General features: G+C 33.7%; 2 protein-coding genes across 2 annotated transcripts; both read right to left on the reverse strand.

Moving 5' to 3' along the window:
- Positions 1–56: 56 nt before the first annotated feature.
- Positions 57–3,944, reverse strand: LOC136228590 (uncharacterized). Its single transcript, XM_066017016.1, has 5 exons — positions 3,571–3,944; positions 2,327–2,483; positions 1,889–1,939; positions 1,626–1,718; positions 57–577 (listed from the first exon to the last, which is right to left on the reverse strand). Exons 1-5 carry the CDS (start codon positions 3,714–3,716, stop codon positions 500–502), a joined length of 525 nt encoding a protein of 174 aa, XP_065873088.1. The 5' UTR covers positions 3,717–3,944; the 3' UTR covers positions 57–499.
- A 9,592-nt stretch (positions 3,945–13,536) lies between these two features.
- LOC136228705 (ATP-dependent DNA helicase Q-like 5) lies at positions 13,537–21,642 on the reverse strand. The gene is made up of 19 exons (XM_066017158.1): positions 20,397–21,642; positions 20,253–20,306; positions 20,060–20,169; positions 19,730–19,942; positions 19,574–19,652; positions 19,211–19,264; positions 19,047–19,121; positions 18,889–18,942; positions 18,383–18,427; positions 18,203–18,297; positions 17,995–18,118; positions 17,683–17,781; positions 17,454–17,509; positions 17,253–17,355; positions 16,306–16,434; positions 15,697–15,872; positions 15,013–15,037; positions 14,207–14,322; positions 13,537–14,058 (listed from the first exon to the last, which is right to left on the reverse strand). Exons 1-19 carry the CDS (start codon positions 21,462–21,464, stop codon positions 13,959–13,961), a joined length of 2,775 nt encoding a protein of 924 aa, XP_065873230.1. The 5' UTR covers positions 21,465–21,642; the 3' UTR covers positions 13,537–13,958.
- Between the last annotated feature and the right edge of the window lie 388 nt (positions 21,643–22,030).

The following is a 22,030-nucleotide window of genomic DNA, read 5'->3' on the forward strand; positions in this document are numbered from 1 at the left end:
AAGAAAAATCAGTTATCATCTACTAGTTACTAAAAAAAACAGCAATCGACAACAGCTGAACCAAATAGACGTTTGAATCTGTGCATAGATTCATCAGTGTGCCCTATTCTTTTTTTTACATATTGGTAAAAACCTGAAATCTTGGTAATCCTATAATGGTCACAACAAACAAAGATATAACCTGAATGAATTCCTCTACTTTTTTTTTTTTTTTTTTTCTGATTGCAATTTGAAAGAATTGGTATACTGCTCAAGTTCATTACTTGTTGCAGACATGACCATTACATTACATTACAGTATATAATGCAATGCAATGCAATGCAATCAATCAAATAACATCTGTAAATTCTATCCTTAGAATGAACATATGACAAGTTCCGTGACAGCATAAACTCCAGCATCCGAATTACCCATGAAAAACTGTAAGTTGCAAGCTGTCCTATTCACTGATTGGAAGGAACACAAGCTGCCTAATGACAGCTTGAGATTTCCTTGTATATCAAATTTGACCAGATGCTATCATTATAAAGTAACCGATAACCGCAGTCGTAATCCCGAGCAAACTACCAGCAATTACCTATAATCAGTGGCGGAGCCAAAATAAAACATTCAGGGAGTTAATAGACAAATATATGTAAGAAATTATGGATTTGTTTAGCATCACTTATGGAATCGTCTCAGATTCGTGGGTTACAAATTATGTATAGGTTGTAATTACAGACGGAATTGCGTGGAGATTTCCATCCGTAATTGTTTTAGAAACAAGAATAATAAGCAATCTAACAAAACATTCAACCAACAACTAGTCTTTTCGTATATAGACGAGGATTGTGTGGCATCATTTCTAGAGGTGGTAATTGCACGAACGACCCGACAACACAACACGAGTCCAACACGAATTTAGTGAGTCACGGATTTGTTAAATAAAATTTTGCTCAAATTTTAGAATAATATTAACTTGCTAATCCAAAAATGACATAAATATTTTGAAGTATTATTATATATTTCTATATTTTTAAAGGCATAATACCCATTTGTGGCACCCCAAGCTAAGGTTTCAGAGTCAATTAGAACCTTAAACTATCAAAATCATCAATCAGGTTCCTGGACTAAGCAAAAATCATCAACTGAGGCCTCATCGAAATTCATTCGGTTGAACAGTTTCAGACCTCTTCCCCAAACCCAATCTTGAACCAACACAAAGATTATTATAGTCTATTATCAAATAGTCACAATTTCTGATTTTAGGATATGATGGGGACTCAATTGATTATTTCTACTTAGTTCAAGGATCTGATTGATGATTTTAATAGTTTAGGATCCTAATTGACTTTGAAGCTTTAGTTTGAGGACCCAAATGAGTGTAATGCCATTTTTAAATGTCATCATTAAGAGGTAGTACAATTACATGGCTGCAATGCAAACACGATACAAAAACGACAGGAATCCGATTGGGTTAACACGACCATGATACAATTTTTTTTTTTTTTTGAGTTGGGTTAGTTTACCTCATTTGACACTACCTCAATAATTGACATGGCACGGACACGACCCACTTACACGAAAGGTGCAAATGCCATTGCTAAAGGTCAAAACTTGCAGCAAAGTTGAGGAAGTATGCAAACCTGAGGAGGGGTATGACCGAGGAGCTCGCGAAGAGGTCTGCTCTCCGATAGAGGATGCTCAGCAGGTAGCTCGTATACAATTTGATTTAAGACCTAAAGAAACGTCGGTTCAAATACATCATCAGAATTAAGAAAAAGAACAGGCATATAACTAAATGAGTAAAACAGCAATGTGATTTTGATTATGAGACAGAAATAGAAATAAGGAAACGATAAATTGCAGAAAAGGAATAAGAAATATAAGAGTAGAAGAAGCATTGAACCTCTGCTTGGCGTCCGGCCTGTAATCTCACTCCGGTTGCATCATACATCACCTGTCACAAAAAATTTATAGGTAAATCAATGATTTCTAGTATAGTCGCTATTGATTTATGCAGAAATAACTGTGTGAATTGAGAGGAACTGTAAATGATGAAAGTACGAGGTTATTGGGGAAAAATCAATATGCTTTTAATGGCGAATCAGGATCAACTAGGATAGAAATAAAGCATTGGGTCGAACTCTTCTTTGGTGTCAAGGTAATAGCTCTGTATCAATGGAATCTCATCATCCATACATAACAAATTGATGTTGTACATTCATATCATAACTAACGTACGAACAGTAAGAACTAGCATTCTTATCGAGACTAGAAATTCATAGGGAAGAAAATAGATTTACGGATAGAATCAAATATGCAGTATTTACAGAAAGGTACTTACAACACAAGCCAAGATGAGTGCCGCAGCAAACAATGATCCTCCAAAGCCTTCTTGGAACCCAATAGCCATTGCAAGTGCAGTAACAGTGGCAGAATGGGAAGAAGGCATTCCGCCTGACCCGAGAAGTTGCTTGAAATCCCATCTCCTTTCTTTGTACCTGCAAATCTAGGAAAGCTTAAGACTATTTAGGGGAAACTCACAATGTACTTAAAGCATAGACTTAAAAACAAATGCAGATTGACTAAACAAGCTTTCAACTAAAAACGAATTCATTTTCGTAGATTCAAAACATAAATTAGCTCTCTTTCCTCCTCCAATTGTGTCATTCTACCTCAATTTATAAAACTACATTGACATCAAATTATTGAATAGTGAAGTCAGTATTGAATTCTCCTTTGATAAAAAAAAAAGGGCGGCCCACCACAAGGGTGTACTGGGGGCAAGCCTTCCCCTGCCAATTTATTTGGCAAGAGGCCGCTCCTAAGACTCGAACCCGTGACCTCTTGGTCACACGACAACAACGTTTACCGTTGCGCCAAGGCTCGCCCTCTGAATTCTCCTTTGATATTTCATCAAATTTAATACCCGTTTGGTTCTCCCTTTTGTTTTTTCACTCCAAACATATGGAATAGAAGTGTTTGGTTAGAATTGAGAAACAATCGCTAACTTCTACAGCTACCAGCAACAACCAAAAACAAACAATAGATATAAACAACTGAACCAAACAAACCCTTAGAATCCGGGTTTGAGGTCCAACAATCAGGAAAACCAACCCTTCAATTTCATGAATTTAACTAGAATTAAGGCTGTAAATTCGGGTTATTGTGTTAAATCGTGCTATGTTATAATGCAAGAAAAATTACAATTGTGTTGCATTAGTCACATTGACTCCCTAAATTGTGTTATCATGTCAGATATTGTCACTCCTAATCAGAATATTTTAGCTGTTAAACCTAGAGAGAAATTGACATTATTCAGAAATTAACCGTTCTGGTTCCTATTACAAATAAATAACACGGCAGCTCAGGCTTTTTTTAGGTTTGACATATGGTTGATAAACTAATTCACCTCCATTTCAAGATCTAGCTATACGAAACCAGAATGATAAATCAACAATTTCAATAAGAAACAATCAGAAAAGTCAAAATTAATCTCAAACAAAAACCAATAAACAAAACCCAGATCCCAAAACAGGCTACATTCATCAAAAAAAAAAAAAAAAGGAGAGAAAATGAGAGTATTACCAGGAAGTGAATAGCTTGGTAGATTGAGCAATAGTAAAGGCGACCATAGCTGCAATGAGGGGATAATTTGTGATGATGGAGCCGAATGAAGAAACCTTCTGATCAGGGTTAGATGACGCAGATGTTGAATCGGTCATCTCCTCCATTTTTTCTATCTCCCTAGAAAAATCCAATGCTAAAAACGAACAATTCTCTATCAAATTTTATTTCCTTTTTTATTCTCCCCCTTTTTTTGATCAGAGAGAAGAAATAGAGAGAGAGAGATCGATTATTATTCCTGTTGTAAGAAAAGAGGTGAAGGCGGGGAGGGAGGTTGATTGGAAGAAGAAAGGAAGAGGACAAATAGGTTGTGGTTAAAGGACTTAAAAGGCAGGTTCTTCCTCCCAACTTTTTTCTTTCATTCTTCTTAACTAACGGTCTTTGCTTCTCTCTCTCCTTTTTTTTTTTTTTATATTTTTTTTTTGGCCTAATACATTCCCGGCCCCTCAAGTTATCGAAAAATTACAGCTGACTTTCTGAATTTCAAAATGTTACCGTTAATTCCTTATTTGGAATAAATAACTCCTTAAATATTACGTGATAGCGCGTGTTGGATGTAACGTTTTGAAGTTCCAATTATGTGTTGCCATGTGGCATTTGAGAAGTTATTTGTTTTAAATAAGCCGATTGAATGAGCTAGTTGTAATGTTTTAAAGTTCAGGTGTCAGTTGCAATTGTTGGACACCTTGAAGGTAGAAATGGCAATTATCGAGTTCGAATCGTGTTTGTGTCGTGTCGTGTCAATTCCGGGTTAGTGCCAAAATGAGTCAATAATCCAATCCAAAAACTTTCGTGTTAATATCGTGTTAACCTAATCGGGTCAGTTTCGATTTCGTGTCATGTTTTCGGATCACATGTAATTTTACTATATATGTATATTAATGGTGATTTTTTAATAATGTAGAAGGATATGATGCTATTTTTTAAAAAATTATGTGATTTTTAGATTAATATGTTAAGAATAATAATAAAAAAGCATGCTACTATTATATTGAGGGTCATATAACGCATTCATAACAATATATGAGGTTCGAATCATGTTTATAAGTAATAGTTATAATTTTATTACTTTTATTAATACAGATGATGATACGATAATATAATAATAATTTTAAATATTTATATCATTTTGTGAATTTTTTTTATTAACATGTAAATGAAGTTGGAAATATAATATGCCACGTGAAGCATAAAATACAGTTTAACATTTTAATTTTAAAATCCCACATAAAAGTATGACTTAAATTTAAATCATTATTGGCTTTTGATCCATAAAACATTTGTGCTTTTGTGACATATTATTCTGTAACATTAAATCTTTGAGTATAACAATCAATCGTATTAATTTGGAATAAAGTATTAAAATAGCCTTAAAGATTTTAGAAAGTGTTAATTTAGTTTCAATGTACAAAAATATAATTTTTAGTTCCAAAATTTATCAAATGACGTAATTAAAAGACTCCGCACTCCAAATTAACACATAGGATATGATTGTGTCATTGACCCCGTAAAAATCGTGAAGTGTGGAAGCATGACATGACGTCTACATGTGTAGGGATTGGTTCGATAATCTAATGTGCCAATTTCTATAAGTGAAGTTTTTAATTGAGTCATTTGATAAATGATGAGACTAAAAGTTTTTATATACATATTGATTTTCTTCTAAACTAAATCGAATGTGACCGATTGTTATATATAAAGGATTTAGGGCCGGTCTTGAAAGGTGAATTGAAGGGCGACCGTCTAGGGGCCCTCAATTAAGAGGGCTTAACTTCTTAAAAAAAAAAATTAGGGATCGATTAGGACCAAATATGGCTCTGTCGATTTTTGGAAAGTATAAATTCACCTATAAAATAGTAAAATTTAGGCCATAACATTAGTATGATTAATTTACTCTTACAAATAGAAATTTTGAATATATTGATTTATCGCAATTTAATTCACTATTTAACTGTTACATCGGACCTTCTAAGTACTAATTATGTCTAAAATATTTATTATGTTGTTAACTGTTAACAAAAAAGCCCTACGAAAATGTCAATAAGTAAATCTTTGATGTGTAAATTAACAAAAAAAAATGTATAAAATCTTTATTATGTTATTAACACAGATACAAACTTCTACCAAAAAAAAAATTAACATAGATACAAACGGTCTGAAAAAATGCACTAAACTATTTCAATTTATTGACAAACTTATTTGGGATGTCCCATGTGGCAGTCAAATAATAATCAAACTTGTTTGTTCAAAATTTCTATTAGATATGGATAAAATTTATCCTGCTTGAAAACATTGAGAGAAAATTTTTACTATTTTATACATTAGGATAAATCTGCACTTCGGGGGAAATTTAAACTTTGTCTCCAAAAAATTTGAAAGCAATTACTGATTTTAAAGACATGAATTTTTTTACTTTCGCTTCGTCTTTTCCACTTTAATTTCTAAGATTTAAAGTAATCGGTAAAAAAAATCTTTAAATTCTTTAAATTTCATCTTTATTTTTTAAAATGTATTTATAATGGGACTTCAATTTATTATCTTATCTAGAACCTATAAAATATCAGAACCGGACCCGCAAAGGTTAATATCACAGAATAATAGACTATGAGACAAATACAAACATTTTCATGTCACTAAATAATAGGTCATAAGCCAAACACACATATATAGATCAGAGACTAAATAACGTTTCCTAAAATTCTATGATTTTTTCCTATACTAATAAAAAAAAAATCAAATGACTTTTAATTAGTAATCACACAGGTAAAATATATCGATATCTCAATTTTGATATTACTAATATAATGACCATGAATAAAAGAATATAATTATCAAAACATGGTCAATCGATATCGCTGAATTTAAATTCTTATATTTATCAGTTGGTACACTTTTGAAATCAGAAGTGGAAGGTTGTGGTTTGGAAACTTAATAATATTAGTCTCTTACTTTTATATCTAACACACTGTTTACAGGGTCGGCTTTGGGCATAGGTCTGGGGTGCGGTCGCCCAGGGCCCAAGGCTAAAAGAGGCCCAAATTTTTTAATTTTATTGAATATATACTATTTTTTTTTTGTTATAAATGTAGTTATAATACTCATTCAAGTCTAAAAGTGAACCAAATAATATGATATATTAGGTCTAAAATGGGTCCAAATTTCTATTTAGACTTTTAAATACAATTTAAGGGCCCATTATCTCTAATTTTGTCTAGGCCCATAAAATGTCAGGACCGGCCCTGACTGTTTAGTTCCCTTATTTTGAAAAACACATTATAAGGTTCCTAGCTTTTGCCAATATTAACTCTTTGGTCTTTTTGTCTAATTTTTTTAGACTTGTAATCATTATATTTTAATATAAACAGATATATATAAAATAACAGAGTAATATGGTCAACTTGTATTGTACTGTGGTTGTTCTAAAAGCTAAGATATGTTCGGTTAAGAATCGAAAAAAAATAGATAAAAGGACTACAATATAAGGTTAATATTGGCAAAAGATAGAGACCTTAAAATGTGATTTTCAAAATAAGGGGACTAAACAATGTGTTAGGTAAAAACTAAGGAAGTAATATATTTACCGAAGAAATTATAGAAAACAAAGTTGAAGGGTGATGATATCAGTAATACTAAAATGGAAGGACCATGGTTGTATTTTACCGGTTAACTGAATATGCTTGTTCGTTATTTCTAGGATGTGTCGAATATGCCCCTAACACGTGGACATGCACCCATTTATTTACTTTTTTGCCATTATTATTATATTCTTGTGATTTGTTTGCTATTGGGTGTTTGCCACTTGAAACAAGTATTTTGGTAGGATGTTTTCTTTTATCTTCTTCTAGATGGGTTTTTTCTTGTTAAATAATTGTATGCTTTTCATGACTTCTAATCTAATTTTGAAATTATTGATCCTTTCGATTAAATTGCTTGTGAGGATTCATATTGGTACTTTAAGTTATCCTATTTATCTAATTTACACATGTTTTTATGACAATAAAGATGAAATTGCTTGTGAGGATTCATATTGGTACTTTAAGTTATCCTATTTATCTAATTTACACATGTTTTTATGACAATAAAGATGAAGATTAAATTGTTGAATGGATATATCATATGTGAATATTCAAATTTTAGTAGTTATTATAATTGTGGCTTATTTGACCAATCAAAACTAAATAAAGGTAAGATAGTGTTTCGAAACTAGTCTAAACAGGGTTTCAATTCAATTTCTGAAGTAAGAAGCCTTATTAACAAAGGTGAAGCCCGTGAAGCCTAATATGATGAAAAATGCTCTACCGACAAGTTCAGGGTAAAACGATACTTTCACACTCTTAGCAGCTTATAAATGGGCTTTGTCTACTTGGTAAAAGACAGGAAGCTCAGAAGATACAGTGGACTGGTTTGGAGACGAGCCTTGGTCATGGAGACTTTTGCGGGCTCCCGATGAGATGTGAGGATTTGAAAATGACCGCAAAAGTCTCCATGACCAAGGCTCGTCTCCGAACTAGTCCATTGTATCTTCCGATAATGGATTGGTTCGGAGACGAGCCTTGGTCTTGAAAATTTTCATCTGGATGTTGAACAATGCTTTAAAATGAGAGTCGAACTCTCAAATACCTTAAGGAAATCGATATAAAACTCCAGGCGTGAATATAGAGATGTTTTCACTTGGAACCAATAAGATATCGAGGGCGTCTTGCCTGAACATATGACCCACAAGCTGAATATTGATCCAAATAAGGTTCCTATTAAGAAAAAGAAGTGCAATGCACAAGGGAAAAACACGAAGTGATTCAGAAAGAAATAGCAAAGTTATTGAGGGCGGGATTTATTCGAGAAGTCTAATAATGAATGTGGCTATAAAACATAGTCCTAATAAAGAAATCAAATGACTTATCACATGTGCGTTGATTTCACTGATTTTAATAAAGTTTGCCCAAAATACTAGTACCTTTTGCCTTATATAGATCAAACAGTTGATCAGATAGTAAGGAATCAAATTCAGTCTGTGATCAATTGTATCACATGATATCATCAAATACCTATGATTCTGGATGGCATGCAGAAGACAACATTCATCATGCATGATTGGACATTTTATTATAGGGTGATGCCTTTCAGGCTCAAGAATGCTAGTATAACAACGATTGGAAAATGAAATTTTTGAAGAACGTATAGGAAAAAAATGCAAGTTTATGTTGATGATATGGTGGTGATGAGTGCTCGAGCTGAAAAAACACCTTAGGAACATCAATAAGGCTTTTGATATCTTTAAACAATATTAAATGAAGCTCGATCCTGAAAAATGCACATTCAGGATTCGATCAGCCAAATTTTTTGATTTTGTAGTCTTCAAAAGAGGGATTGAGCCCAACCTTAACAACGTCGCCGTACTGCTCAGCATGCAACCACTAAAAACATTTCATAGGGTACAAAGGCTTAATGATAATACCATAGCATTGGGAAGATTCATTTTCCATTCAGCTCTATGTTGTCTCCCCTTTTATAGGCTTCTTAAGAAAGATCATCCTTTTAAATAGGATGATAAGTGTCAAGAGGATTTTCATGGTATAAAAAAACTATTGGTCGATCCACATCTTCTTATTGTGCCAAAGGACGATGATGTGCTCAAACTCTAGTTAAAAGTGGCAGAAGAATCAGTGGTTGTTGTTTTGGTGAGATTTGAAGGCCGAAAATATTTTTGAAGTATTATTTGATAATGGTATTGAAAGGATCAGAGCCTCAATACTCCCTTAATGAGAAAGCGTTTTATCCATTGTGCATGCTACGACCCACCTTCACCCTTATTTTTAGGCGCATATAATCATCTTGCAAACAAAGTATTGGCTAGAAAAGGTAGTACAAAAACCATAAGTCTATGGGCATAATACTAAATGGATTGTTCAAATGTCCTAGTTCGATATACATTTCGAGCCTCGATCATTCATTAAAGCTCGAGTGCTTTTGGATTTTATTGTCGAATTTATAAGTCGCGATAAAAATCCAGTATGAGAAATCTTTGCCTACATTGGATTGGCATATGTGTATAGATGATTCAAAAAGTTAAGAAAGCTAGGGAGTGAGAGTAACATTAAGAGGTCTAAATCAGTTCCACCTTAACTATGCCATCCAACTCAATTTTTCGGCCACAATCAAGCAGGCAAAGTATGAAACCTTCATTGCAGGGCTAAGATTGACATTAGAGTAGTGCGAGGACCTCTAACAATATATAGTGACTCAAAGTTGGTGGTCAACCATATGGACAGTGGATATAAAGCTAAAAACTCAGTTATGGTATGTTATATGGAGAAAGCTCAGACATTATTAAGTTTGCTCAAGGATGGGGATGTCATGACTTAACTCTTGTACCCTGAGAAGAAAATTAGGTGGCAAAAATGTTGGAAACAACACTTGTCAATGACGAGCCATTAACTTGTGAAGTGTTTTTCGAGCAATTAGTTTATCCAGCAATCTTTGAAACACAAATCATGTGCCTCGATGCGAGAGATCTACCTCTCGATGATTGGCAGCAGCCAAATTTCCGCTACTTGGTGAGGGTAAACTCCTATAAGATAAAAATGAATCCATAACAGTTGTTTGTAGATCATGGAGTTGAATTATATATAAGGGAGAGTTGTATCGAAAGTCTGCTAGTCATCCATGGCTCAAATGTGTTTCTAAGAAAGAAAAGCAGCAATGCCTATAAGAAACACATAGAGGAATTTGTAGGTCGAATCAAAAAAATAAAATAAAAGCTTGAAAGGCACATTTATCATGCTATACTAGCCTACTATGGATAAGGATGCAGCCAAGATAGTCTGCCATTATGCTAAATGACAGTTTTATGCCAATTTGTACAAAATTTCAACAACAAATTTGAAAGGCATTATCTCCTCCTGGCCTTTTGCTTTATGAAGAATAAAAATCCTTGGCTCATTTCCTTGCTCCTTAGGGTAGAGAAGATCAGTTATTGTGTTTATCAACCAATTTACCAAATGGCTGGAGCCCCACGCAATTATAGTTATAACAGCGAGCAGGTCCATGAAGTTGCTCAGCTGGTTAAAAGATAAATGATTTTTATTTTTCTTAGGATAGCGTTATCACTTTTAGACCCGTGAATCTTCTTCTTTTTGATACTTTTCTCATTAGCATAGACATGTAATTCATACATCATGTTTAAGAAATTGCAATACCTTTCTAACTTGTTTAAAGAATTTTTTTTTTTTGGTAATAGGAAAGGTATTGGTAAAGCAAATTTCAAGTCATCATTTGTTTTAATAAACAAGAAGAAGATTGCCTCGTCTCGGAAAGACGGAGTCCTGATGTCATTTCGTGGCATCCCCTTGTACAGCCACTACCTACACTTTTTTTCTTCCATTTCTACAAGTTTATTTAGTGGGAATGGTGGAAGCAAAAATAAGAGGTTATGGGATACGAAGGTTGAAGAATTTACTATAAATATGACCCCAAACCATCATTCCAAACCCGAACCAAAATGCAATCAACATCTACGGCAAAAACTCAGTTCTTTCTCTGAAATTGTTCTTCCAAAATCCATTTTTTTCAAGCAATCAAGTTTCATTGAAATAAATTTTCTTCATTCCCCAAACCTTCAATCTGTTTGAAACTAAATTTCCATCAAGCCACCATTACCATCTTCTCCAAAAGCTCATAAACATCCTTCAAACATAAATTCTAGCTTTCGGTCTATATTTCTTCCATAATATGATACTAACTTTCAGCTCCAGATATCGACGAGTCATCAATTCACTTCCAATTTCAAGTTTGTTGTTTTGAATTTCAGCTTTTGTCAATACTTTCATTCTTACGATTAATTGCTTTTGTCAAACGTAATTTCTCCACGAAATTAATGTAGTCAGTTTAGTTGTAATTATCGTTTTCATTTCCGATTTTTATCTTTTGTTATCAAAACAATATTTACAAAATCAATAAAAAGAAAAAAAAATCTAAATCCTTGTGTTGGTTTTAATTCTTTTTGTAGTATCATCAGTTGAACTAGTAAAACTTTTTATAGTAGAACAAGGAATCCAAAAAGACTTTTATTTTTCAATCATTGAATCCTTCGCCCAATCGTTTCGTTTTCTAGAAGTCAAGTTTAACGCGCATTTTACAAACGTAACCAATAAAATTAATTGGAAATTAACTTCTCAAACACGCTCGCACCAATTCCACACGAGTCAATATTAAAATTAGCATTATTACGAAAATATCACTAATAAAAATAAAAATACATACTTTTAATTGTCATCAGAACTTCACAGTATAAAATACTTTATTTTATATAAAAAATATATCATATATATCGTTATTTGCAAACTTTAAACCACAAATCAAATAAGACAAAATCATGATTTTTTTTTTATTTGCCCTAAAGTAAAGTGCAGTAAGCACTATTACTATTTCCCCAAGAAATTACAAGCATTGCAAAAAAGAAGAAAAAAATCTAATAAGATTTGGTTCAAAAAATTAAAAAATACACAATTTGCCATTTACGCAATCATCAAATATAGGAATTCTCGAATGAGCAAAGCACATTGGTTTTGAAGTTTTGAGATCTTTGATCATCATCTCTACGATACAAAGGAATAATTTTTAAATTCTCGGTTTTACTTTTCTTTTGTCTTCATTTGAAACTCCAAATTCTGCCGTCGAACTTCAATTTATCTATTTTTTTTATTTTTTTAATTTGATGGCTTACTTCAACAAAAGCTCAACACTGAGTTTAGAATTTTTTTTAAATTGAATTGATTATCTAAATAACAAAATTCAGAATAAGATTATCTAAATAACACTGAGTTTAGAATTTTTTTTAAATTGAATCGTTGATTGCTTTTTTAAGATTGAATATTTTTTAATATAATTTTAGAGACTCGTATAAAATCCCCGAAACCAATACAATTTCAAACATTGTGTCAATATAGGTTTGCAAGTTATAAACGGTTCATGTCAATCTACTTTGGTGACCCGTTTAGGTCAACCCTAACACAACACGTTTAATAATCAGGTTGATACGACATGGTCAGTTTATTAAACGGGTTGACACGGGTTGACCTAAATAATTCGTTTACTTAAAACATGACTAAAAAATTAATAATAACTCGTTTAACCCATTAATCTGCTATATATCAAAATATGCTAAATGGGTTGTATGACTCGTCAACCCATTATAAAAAAAATATACTGTCTTTTGTACGAATTGGACAAAAAAAATTCAAAAAATTTACCAAATTTATAAATATCAATCTCCAATTCTATTACTAAATTATAAAAAACAAGAAATCTTTTTTTTTAAACGAATCGATATGCAATTGGTACAAAATAAGGAATAAAAATATTTGTGTTTATAATAGTATCTGAAATTGACCTAAATCATCAACGTTAGAGGTAAATTTGCTCTTGGCTACTAACTTTAGGGTGAAAGGTAGGGGAAGAGAAAAAATTACCTCACAAATAGATGAAGATGTATTTTTAGAATTTAGGTTTAATAAATTTTTGTATTTAGTTGTTACATAATAAGCAAGTTTAGGGAACTGGTGAGACATTTGTAAAGTTCAGGAAGCTAATAAATTTTCGTGGACAAGTTTAAGAAACTGGTGATACGAAATAAGTAAGTTTAGAGAGCTGGTGAAATACTTACAAAATTCAGGAAATTAATCTATTATTATGGACAAATTGAAGAAACTCGTGATGTATGAGGCCTAATTTCTATCTCTTTTCTCATATCATACTATATATATCTTACAAAAACATATTATAAATAATATTAAACTATTGAAATTTTGTTGTCTTTTGCCTGATAAAAAAAATTAAAAGTAGAATATTCAACAAAAAGAATTCTTATGTAAATAAAGAGAGAATATTAATTTAACCAAAAAAAAAAAGAGAGAATATTAATTAGAATTATTCAACAAATATCAAATAAACTAAAAAACAATAACTATATTGTATGTTAAAAGAACAATATATATATATTAGTGAATTACTATCTTACCCATAACAGCATATAATATTTACACAAGAATACACATGTCAAACAAGTTGTATGGGTCAGATTAAATGGATACTCAGATTGGATCGACACGGCCCACTAACTCATTTAAAATTACACGGGTTGCAATTAATTCACAGATCAATCCGTGACCAGACCCGTTTCACAAACGAATTAAGCGTGTCGACCCATTCGACCTTTTTAGGACTCAAACTCATTAAAACTCAACCCTAATTCGTTTAATGTGCGGGTTACGCCGGTTCTGTTAACAGGGTCATGACCCATATTCACACCTTATTCCCATCAATGATGAATGTTTCGTGGTGGGAAATCTCCGTCATTTAGCGACGTGACGATCGTCTTTCCCCGTAGTGTTCATTAACTCCGCCTTTGCAGCTTCCATAACCACTTGGAAGTCTGTTTGCGTATAACGTCCCCTGCAGGTATATAGGTTTCAGCTCTATAAATGCCACGTGCGAGTCATCAATGTTCAAATTCAAAGTATTATCTTAAACAGATCAAATCTGTGCAACTTTATGCGTTTTTTACCATAAAAAAGATCATAACTTTTGTACAATACATTACCAGAAATGAGTTTTAGACCAAGTTGAAGATGGATAAGCTGGGCTAGGAATGCCATGCATTATTCTTGCAATGGCTCGGGGAGTAAATTTGGCATGTGAGTTACTCTGCACAAAAACCTGTCAACAACAGAAAGAAGCATGTGAGTTACTAAACATTACTTGCCTTTGAGAATTTCTACCATAACACATACCGAAAAAAAAAAAAAAAACATTGATGTTAAGAAATAAATATGCATAAGTGACATAGGAATAACCTCTATTTTGTTATAAAAAAACTCGGTCCCAACTTGGGCAGTTATAAATAGGAATAACCTCCCAAACGTTATTTGTTATACACTTTTTAAATCCCACCTTTAGAAACTATGTCTCTATATAGTAATAATTATATATATATATATTAAGAATTCAAACTAAATTATAAAATATAAAAAAAAAACTATTGAAATTATCTATGAGTTGGAAACACAAACTACTATAACTTGAAATTATAAATATTTAGTATTCTCATTGGTGTTTACATTTTTCCCATAAAACTCTTCCAATCATCTATATATTGAAAACCTAAACTCTAAATTAAAATTCTAAATATTTAATTTGTTCTATTAATGCCTGTCGTTATACATTATATATAAACCATGCATACCTATGATAAAAAAATTTAAAATTTTATGTGTTGAGAAATTTTATTATATCAAACTCCATTTGGTAATAACCTCCCAATTGTTATACAAATAGCTCGGTACCAAATGTATTCCTATATAGAGGTTTTACTGTATAAACAAAACACCAGTCTGAGTGAATCCTTACCTTAATATCTGCTCGCAAAAAGGGGCTGCAAATACAAGTGATGCTTTTCGTTAATGAATGATATTCAGAAAATACTTGCAAGAAGTCAAGTAGATATAGCTAAGCAGGCTTAATAGTTTGATATTCATTACTATTACATATAAAAATTTTGTAACTTATATTTATGGTCCGTAAATTATAAGGCTATTAGTATTATGGCCCGTAAAGTTTATTTGTTGACTTAATAACCCTTAAACTTTATATTACTGAAAGTTAAAATCCAAATAAATAAAATCCAAAAACAAAATTAACGATATAATGACTAGTACATTATTGACTTTTTTTCTATATCACCTTAAATTATGCTTAAATAACTATTTTACCCATGTATATAACAATAATAAATTAAAAAATGTAAAGAAGGAATTATATTATACGAGGGCAAATAGATAGTTGATCATAATTTATGGTAACATGGGTAAAAAGAGTTAATAATATAGTCAAACTTGTCGGTGTCATCATTTTAACAAAACTTTTATTAATTTGGACTTGAATGTTAATGTAAAGTTCAAAATTTTTTATGTCACAACATGAAGTTTCGGGCTAATATTAATAGCATTATAGTTGACCATATGTACCATTTGTTTATGATTATTTGCTACCAAATGATCCTATGAATGGAAGTCTAGAAGAGTTTTAACCAACCTGCTCTGAGGCATCTTATTTGAATTGCTACCGCTACATCGATTATCTTCTTTAAAGTAATCCAAAATCTTTCTGTGCAGGCAAGGTGTATGGTGAGCATCATTGCAACCTTCCACTTTTTCACATTTATTCACAGCAAAGACTGCAGCATCAAACATTGTATCCAACTTTCCTACCTGCTTTCAGAAATAAGCTAAATGTCAAATCTAAATTGAGAAGAAACAGAAAGAGGACTGGAAAACAATGAAGTCCTCAGTCACCTCAAGTTGCATTAAATAATTTTTCTGCCACCTCAACTTGCTTACAACTTTTCTGTCACTTCAACATCCTTAAAATAATTTTTCCACCACCTCAATTTGCTTAAACTCAAGTGGCGTGCAGAGTGTGTGGTACGGCCACATGAAAATAAGAGGCTAGCTATAGCAATTTAAGCGAGTTGAGGAGGTGAAAATGTTGTTTTGAAAGGTTAGGAATCATTAGGTGTTGGAATGCAAGTTGGAGGATCTAAATATGTATTAAGCCAAACTTAAACTATCCATTGTGATTAATTTGAATGTGGCAGCTATGATTCCCATCAATATATTAAAACAATAGCACGGACCAAATTACCTTAACATGTTCAACCTCTGATAACCACCTTGTAAGATGGGCTGAGAGAGAGCAAAAGTCAACAGGGACTTGCATAATCGAATAACAATAGGCTGGATCCTTAACCTCGTATGTAATTTCTCCCTTTGACTGTAATAATCAGGTAAAATAACAGAACAAAACAAAGTCAGGCTTACTATCCTATACAAACAATTGCATTCTTTTTTAGTGTAAAAAAGGGAAAATGGCTCATTAATGAACACTTTGTCAAGCAGTGATATACTCTTTAACTTCTTTCTACGACAAACCTAAGAGATGAATGCTGATTGCTCAAGTGTCAAAATATGATGATTCCAACAGAAAGGTCACGTTCCAAACTCTACTGACAGTGTGGCAAGGAACTAACATTGCCGTTCGACTTTGGTTTCATTCATGGTCTTTTTGCTCGGAACCAGTAAGCATATTCGTTGGAGGTGTCATATGAATGACATGTCATCAAAATTATTTTCCACGTGGCCAAATTTTGATTCATGTCATTCACGTGTTTGTCTTCAGCGAATGTGTTTGTTAGTTTTCAGACAAAAGGACTGTAAGTGAAACCCAAGTTAAACAGTGATGCCTTTCTGTTAATAATGTAAGATTTATGGTATTTTTGTTCTATTTGTTATAGTTGGAGGACTACATATATAATTAACCCCGCCAGCATTGCTATCTTCATATTAAGTTTCTTGTTCAAAAATATTGACACAGGGATTAACATACACGAGACTTGCCTACTCTAATTCATTTTATCAAGTAAATTCAAATTCAATATCCGATCTTAATAAGAAACCTGACATCGACATAGTTATCTTTTTCTTCTTTGTTTGAAGCAATGCTCTTAGATTTAAATAATTGGTGTTAAATTTGGCAACTTCTGTAAACATATCTGCTAAGGAATAAACATAATGTGCTTTGAAGTTGCAAACCTTCAGATTCTGCAAGTGATTTAACAGGTCCACAGTTGTAACACCAATACTATTGGCTACAGTAGGTACGTCAAACACGTATTGCCCTTGCCTTGTTTCAGACCTGAACAATGATTAAAAAAAAACTCATTGATCCAAAAGTTTGCACAGAGAAAGTGTCAGTAAATTAACTACTCACAAACAGAAATTTTAACTACGCACTTTTTAAGAATTGCAGAAACCACAATATCCTTAGCAGCGAGTACCGATGGAGAAGTCTGCATTTAGACATCTCAAGTATCAATATGCGAGTACCTTGATATTGTGAGTAATTATTTCTGGAAATACCAGTTATACCAAAGAAATTTGAAACAAGTTACTATTGGCTACAGTAGTCTATCTATAAACAATAAAGCCCACAAAGATGTCCAACATGGAAATTTCAACCAACCTTGTAGAAATTCAAAATGCAAGTTACATTTAGCTCCGGCAATAGACTCAAGTATTGCACTTCACCTAACTCCAACTGTGTCAAAAGTGTGAGCATCACCTGCCAGAATAGAAAAGCATTGCCATCTGACAGATCAAAAACAATATATACCAGAGGAAATTTGAAAAGCAAATTTTATTTTTTGGCCAGTGTTTTATGGCACAGAGATCATGCCAGAATACCAAGAGTCAAATCTTATTCAGCTGAATAAATTCAGCATGCTAAAATATAGAATTTCTGAAAACTACTGCAGCATAAGAACATGAGAAAGACCTCTTCTTTCATATCAAAGGTGCGAGACGCAGATTCTTTGATAATCGAACAAACTTTCGCATGTATGTTGTTGTCAAAAACTTGATGAAGGAACTTGCTTACAGCATATTCATCAACCCCGTCACTGAGAACACAATTCTATGCATTAACTCCTGATCTTTGAATTATGAAATCCAGGAGATAGAAGATAAAGTTTGTACATAAGCACCTGTGCATAAGACTTCGAAGCTTGTAATAAGTGATATCGTCATAAAAGAGATGGCAATAGGACAACCTCCCATCTCGCCCAGCACGGCCAATCTCCTGTAAGGCAAGAAAAACTATTTCATTTAGTGAATTGTCATACAGAATCTCTCTTCTTAAAAACTGTGGTTGAATCAATTCCCACCTGAACATACTCCTCCAAACTTTCTGGCAGGCTATAATGAATTACCTGAAACATATGCAGTCAAAATGTTTGGAATATAATCACATTCCAGATTGCATTCAACAAATGTTAATTTTTCAAACTAGAAACGAGGTTACGACTATAGACCCTTGCCATTAATTGAAGAATGTCCTCAACCCAAAAGTGGGCTAATACAGAATGCTTAATCTGCTCATTTGTTTTTCTTTTAAAAGAAAAATACTACCACGTGTTAAACTAAGTAGATTGAAGCAAAGCAAAGACGGCGTATGCTTGATTTCACTAGCCAAAGAACAATTCCTTGGGTCAACTTTTATTTTCTATAAAATCATGTTCAAACTTCAAGAAAAAAAAGAATTGAATGTTGAGTGGCTCCACACCAGAAGATTTACCATTTAGCAGCCTGAATGGTAAATGTTTTAAACATTGAGAAAAGTTGGCATGAATAAGTAGAAAGCAAAAAAATTGAGTATGGTTCCGATTCTTACAGCTCCAACATCCCTCTTGTCCAGCCCCATGCCAAATGCCACAGTTGCAACCACCTTACAATTAAAAATTCAATTCAGCAAGCACAGAAAAGACACAGCTACTAAGTGTGGTTTGTACTATTAAGTTTGTTTATATGAAGATGCCGGACTCTTCTCACCACTCTGATCTTGTTGGAACAAAATAACTCCTGTACACGTCTGCGATCCTTTGAAAGAATAGCACTGTTGTAGCTCTAGAAATAGATAAAAGTCATATTCTTATTTTTCAATCTAGAAACTAATTATACAAAGAAAGGAAATAACAATTCATGCAGATACTAACCTTTGCAGAGATATTGTTATCACACAAGTAACTGCTTATTATATCGGTTTCATACTGCAAAATGTCAGGGTGCAGTAGTTAAGGTCACTTGTGATATTTGAAACTTTAAGTAGACTATCAATGAAATTGAACACAAACTGTCTTATGTATAATCTGGCTAATTCTTGGAAATGCACTACTATACCCAAGTCAAAACTTACATTCAAGGAAATGACAATGAAATTGTTTAATAGGTTCTAAAGTGAGGTGATAGCATGTCTAGAATCTTATTCCACCTTTACAATAATTTACATCCAACAAGGGAATCTTATCTGAATAAGCAGCATGCAACAGTAAGAATAAGGAATAGCAATATAGTGATACCTGAAATTTGCAGTATATGATAATGCTCTTAACTTCCAAGAAAGGAGGAGACTTGATCAACCGCAGCAAATCTTTCATTCTATTAAATTAAAACCATCAATCAGTATCCATAATAAGTTTACTTAATCAAGGTGAAAAAGAGCAATTTGGACTTGCCTATTTCCACTCAAAGATACTGATAATTGTAGATTGTCCCTCAACTGAGGTTTATGAATGAGATTAGTGGGAGGAATCTCTAAAGCAGACATGACAGTTTTCAAAGTTGTGGTAGTTGCAGTAGCTGTCATTGCTAGAATGCATCCAACTTTAAGTTTAGCACGAAGTATAGATGCTCTCAGTCTCATGTATGATGGCCGGAAGTTATGTGACCTATTGAAACGTAAATAAGTTTTTTCTTCAAATACAGAAAATGCGATAGACGCTTATGCTTACAATGCAAAGGAATTTCCAAGGAAGCCAAATAATACACAACACAAACTAACTCACCATTCAGAAACACAGTGAGCTTCATCTACCACAAGAAGTGATATAGAAGGTGCAGAAAAAATTGATAAGAACTCCGCATTTAGGAATCGCTCTGGTGAAACAAAAAGTACCTAACATATAGACCAGAAACCTTAGTGGACGGAAGAAGCAATAGACAGCACATGTATGATGATTAAATTGCCACTAATCTCACCTTTATGGCCCCTTCTTGGACTAGGCTAAGTGTCTCAGCAGCCTCTTGGGGTGTCTAAAGAAATTTGGGAAGAAAAATAGCTCTATTACATCATTAGCCAAATTGCAGTACAAATAAAAGAGGGAAAAATGAGTGCAAATTAACCTGACTGCTACACAATAGGCCGCCATGAATTGAGTGAGGTAGTTGCTTCAATTGATCAATCATCAATGCAACTAAAGGGCTCACGACCAGTGTAATTCCTGGCAAAAGCATAGCAGGTATCTGATAACACAGAGATTTACCAGCACCAGTAGGCAGAACCAGCATGGTCGACTTCCCATCAAGCACCATCTTAATTGCTTCTAGTTGCCCATCTCTAAATGAATCATAACCGTACATCAAACTCAACAGCCTCGCCAAATTCTCATCTGATGCCTCGTTTTGAGCCGCCGAAACAGCCGCTTCAATCAGCTCACTGCCTTTAACCTGCTTAGACTTATGTTCTGTAGATGCAGAGACTAAATCATCTTCATCAGTAGCACTTTCCTTCACGGATTTGCCTTTTCGCTGGCTTCTACGATAGAAGTTTTTGTTTGTTATCTTTCCTCCTTTTCGGTTCTTGAATTTGCGGTACTTTCGATTCAAATTCAGCTTCACAAAATTACCTTCACTGCCACTGCCCTTGCGCAACTTCGCAGGAGGCAAAGGAGGATTAGCTCCTATCAAATTAAGATGCCTCTTCACGGGATTGGGTTTATTTCCATGCTGGGGAGGAGTAGTAGAGTCAGGCCTGGCAGGAATTCGAGGGCTAGGATCATTTTCTATGGCCTCGAAATTGAGAGAGGATCTCTGCAATTTAGAGAAGGACGTGGATTTGGAGAAGTAACCGGCAGGGAGGGTTTCGATAGAGACGGAAATGGTTGCGGAGCTGTTTTGAATGAATGGACGGCGAATCTGGAAAGGGAGAGTGGAGAGGGGAGACGGTTTGGTCGATGATTCATCTTCAGAGACTGTCGGGGGTGGTTGGGTCGGTGGTTTTTTAGGTTTCTTTGAACCGGAGGAAGATTTGACCCTGGTTCTGGATTTGTGAGAGGAGACTAGAATTTGCGGCGGCGGCGGCGGCGGAGGAGGTGGACGAGAAACAAGTGGAGGTCGTGAAGAGGATGGCCTTGTGTTTCTTGGAGGAGTAGCGGAGATGTGTGAGCCGTCGGAATCAGAATCGGATTCCATCCGGCGAGGAACTAGGAGTTCAGAAATTCAGATTTCCGGAGGGAAAAACAAAGACGGCCCCGCAACTTTCATCCCTCCAGATTTTCCCGCCAAAATTGTATTCTTTCTTGAATCATTTTCTTAATGTCTAATGTACCCTTCAATTAATTTGAAAATTACTGAACCATTTTGGAATGTGTTAAGTTGTAATTTACCCCAATATATATTAGAATTGTCAATTTATCTCTTAATATTGATTTTTTGTTCATCGTGCCCTAATGTTTGTTGCAAAAACTAGGGATAAGTATAAAAATAGACTCAAGATTTTTTAGACGGATATAAATAGATCCATGTGGCATCATCTGTAAAGTCTGAGTTGCCACCTGAGAACTAGAATACACGTGACATTATCACAACATGTCAGTTACCTCCAACAACTCGGTCACACGATCTTGATCCGGGAGATCATTGACCTAGTCAAGATCAACATGTTGCAGTATAATCACGCCAATCCCATCAATCCCGGACCTAGCGGGTTTGAGGAATACCGAATCCCACTTAATGGGTACATGTTCGCCTCACATGTA

The sequence above is a fragment of the Euphorbia lathyris genome, chromosome 5 (genome assembly GCF_963576675.1).
Source record: "Euphorbia lathyris chromosome 5, ddEupLath1.1, whole genome shotgun sequence".
Lineage (NCBI taxonomy): Eukaryota > Viridiplantae > Streptophyta > Magnoliopsida > Malpighiales > Euphorbiaceae > Euphorbia > Euphorbia lathyris.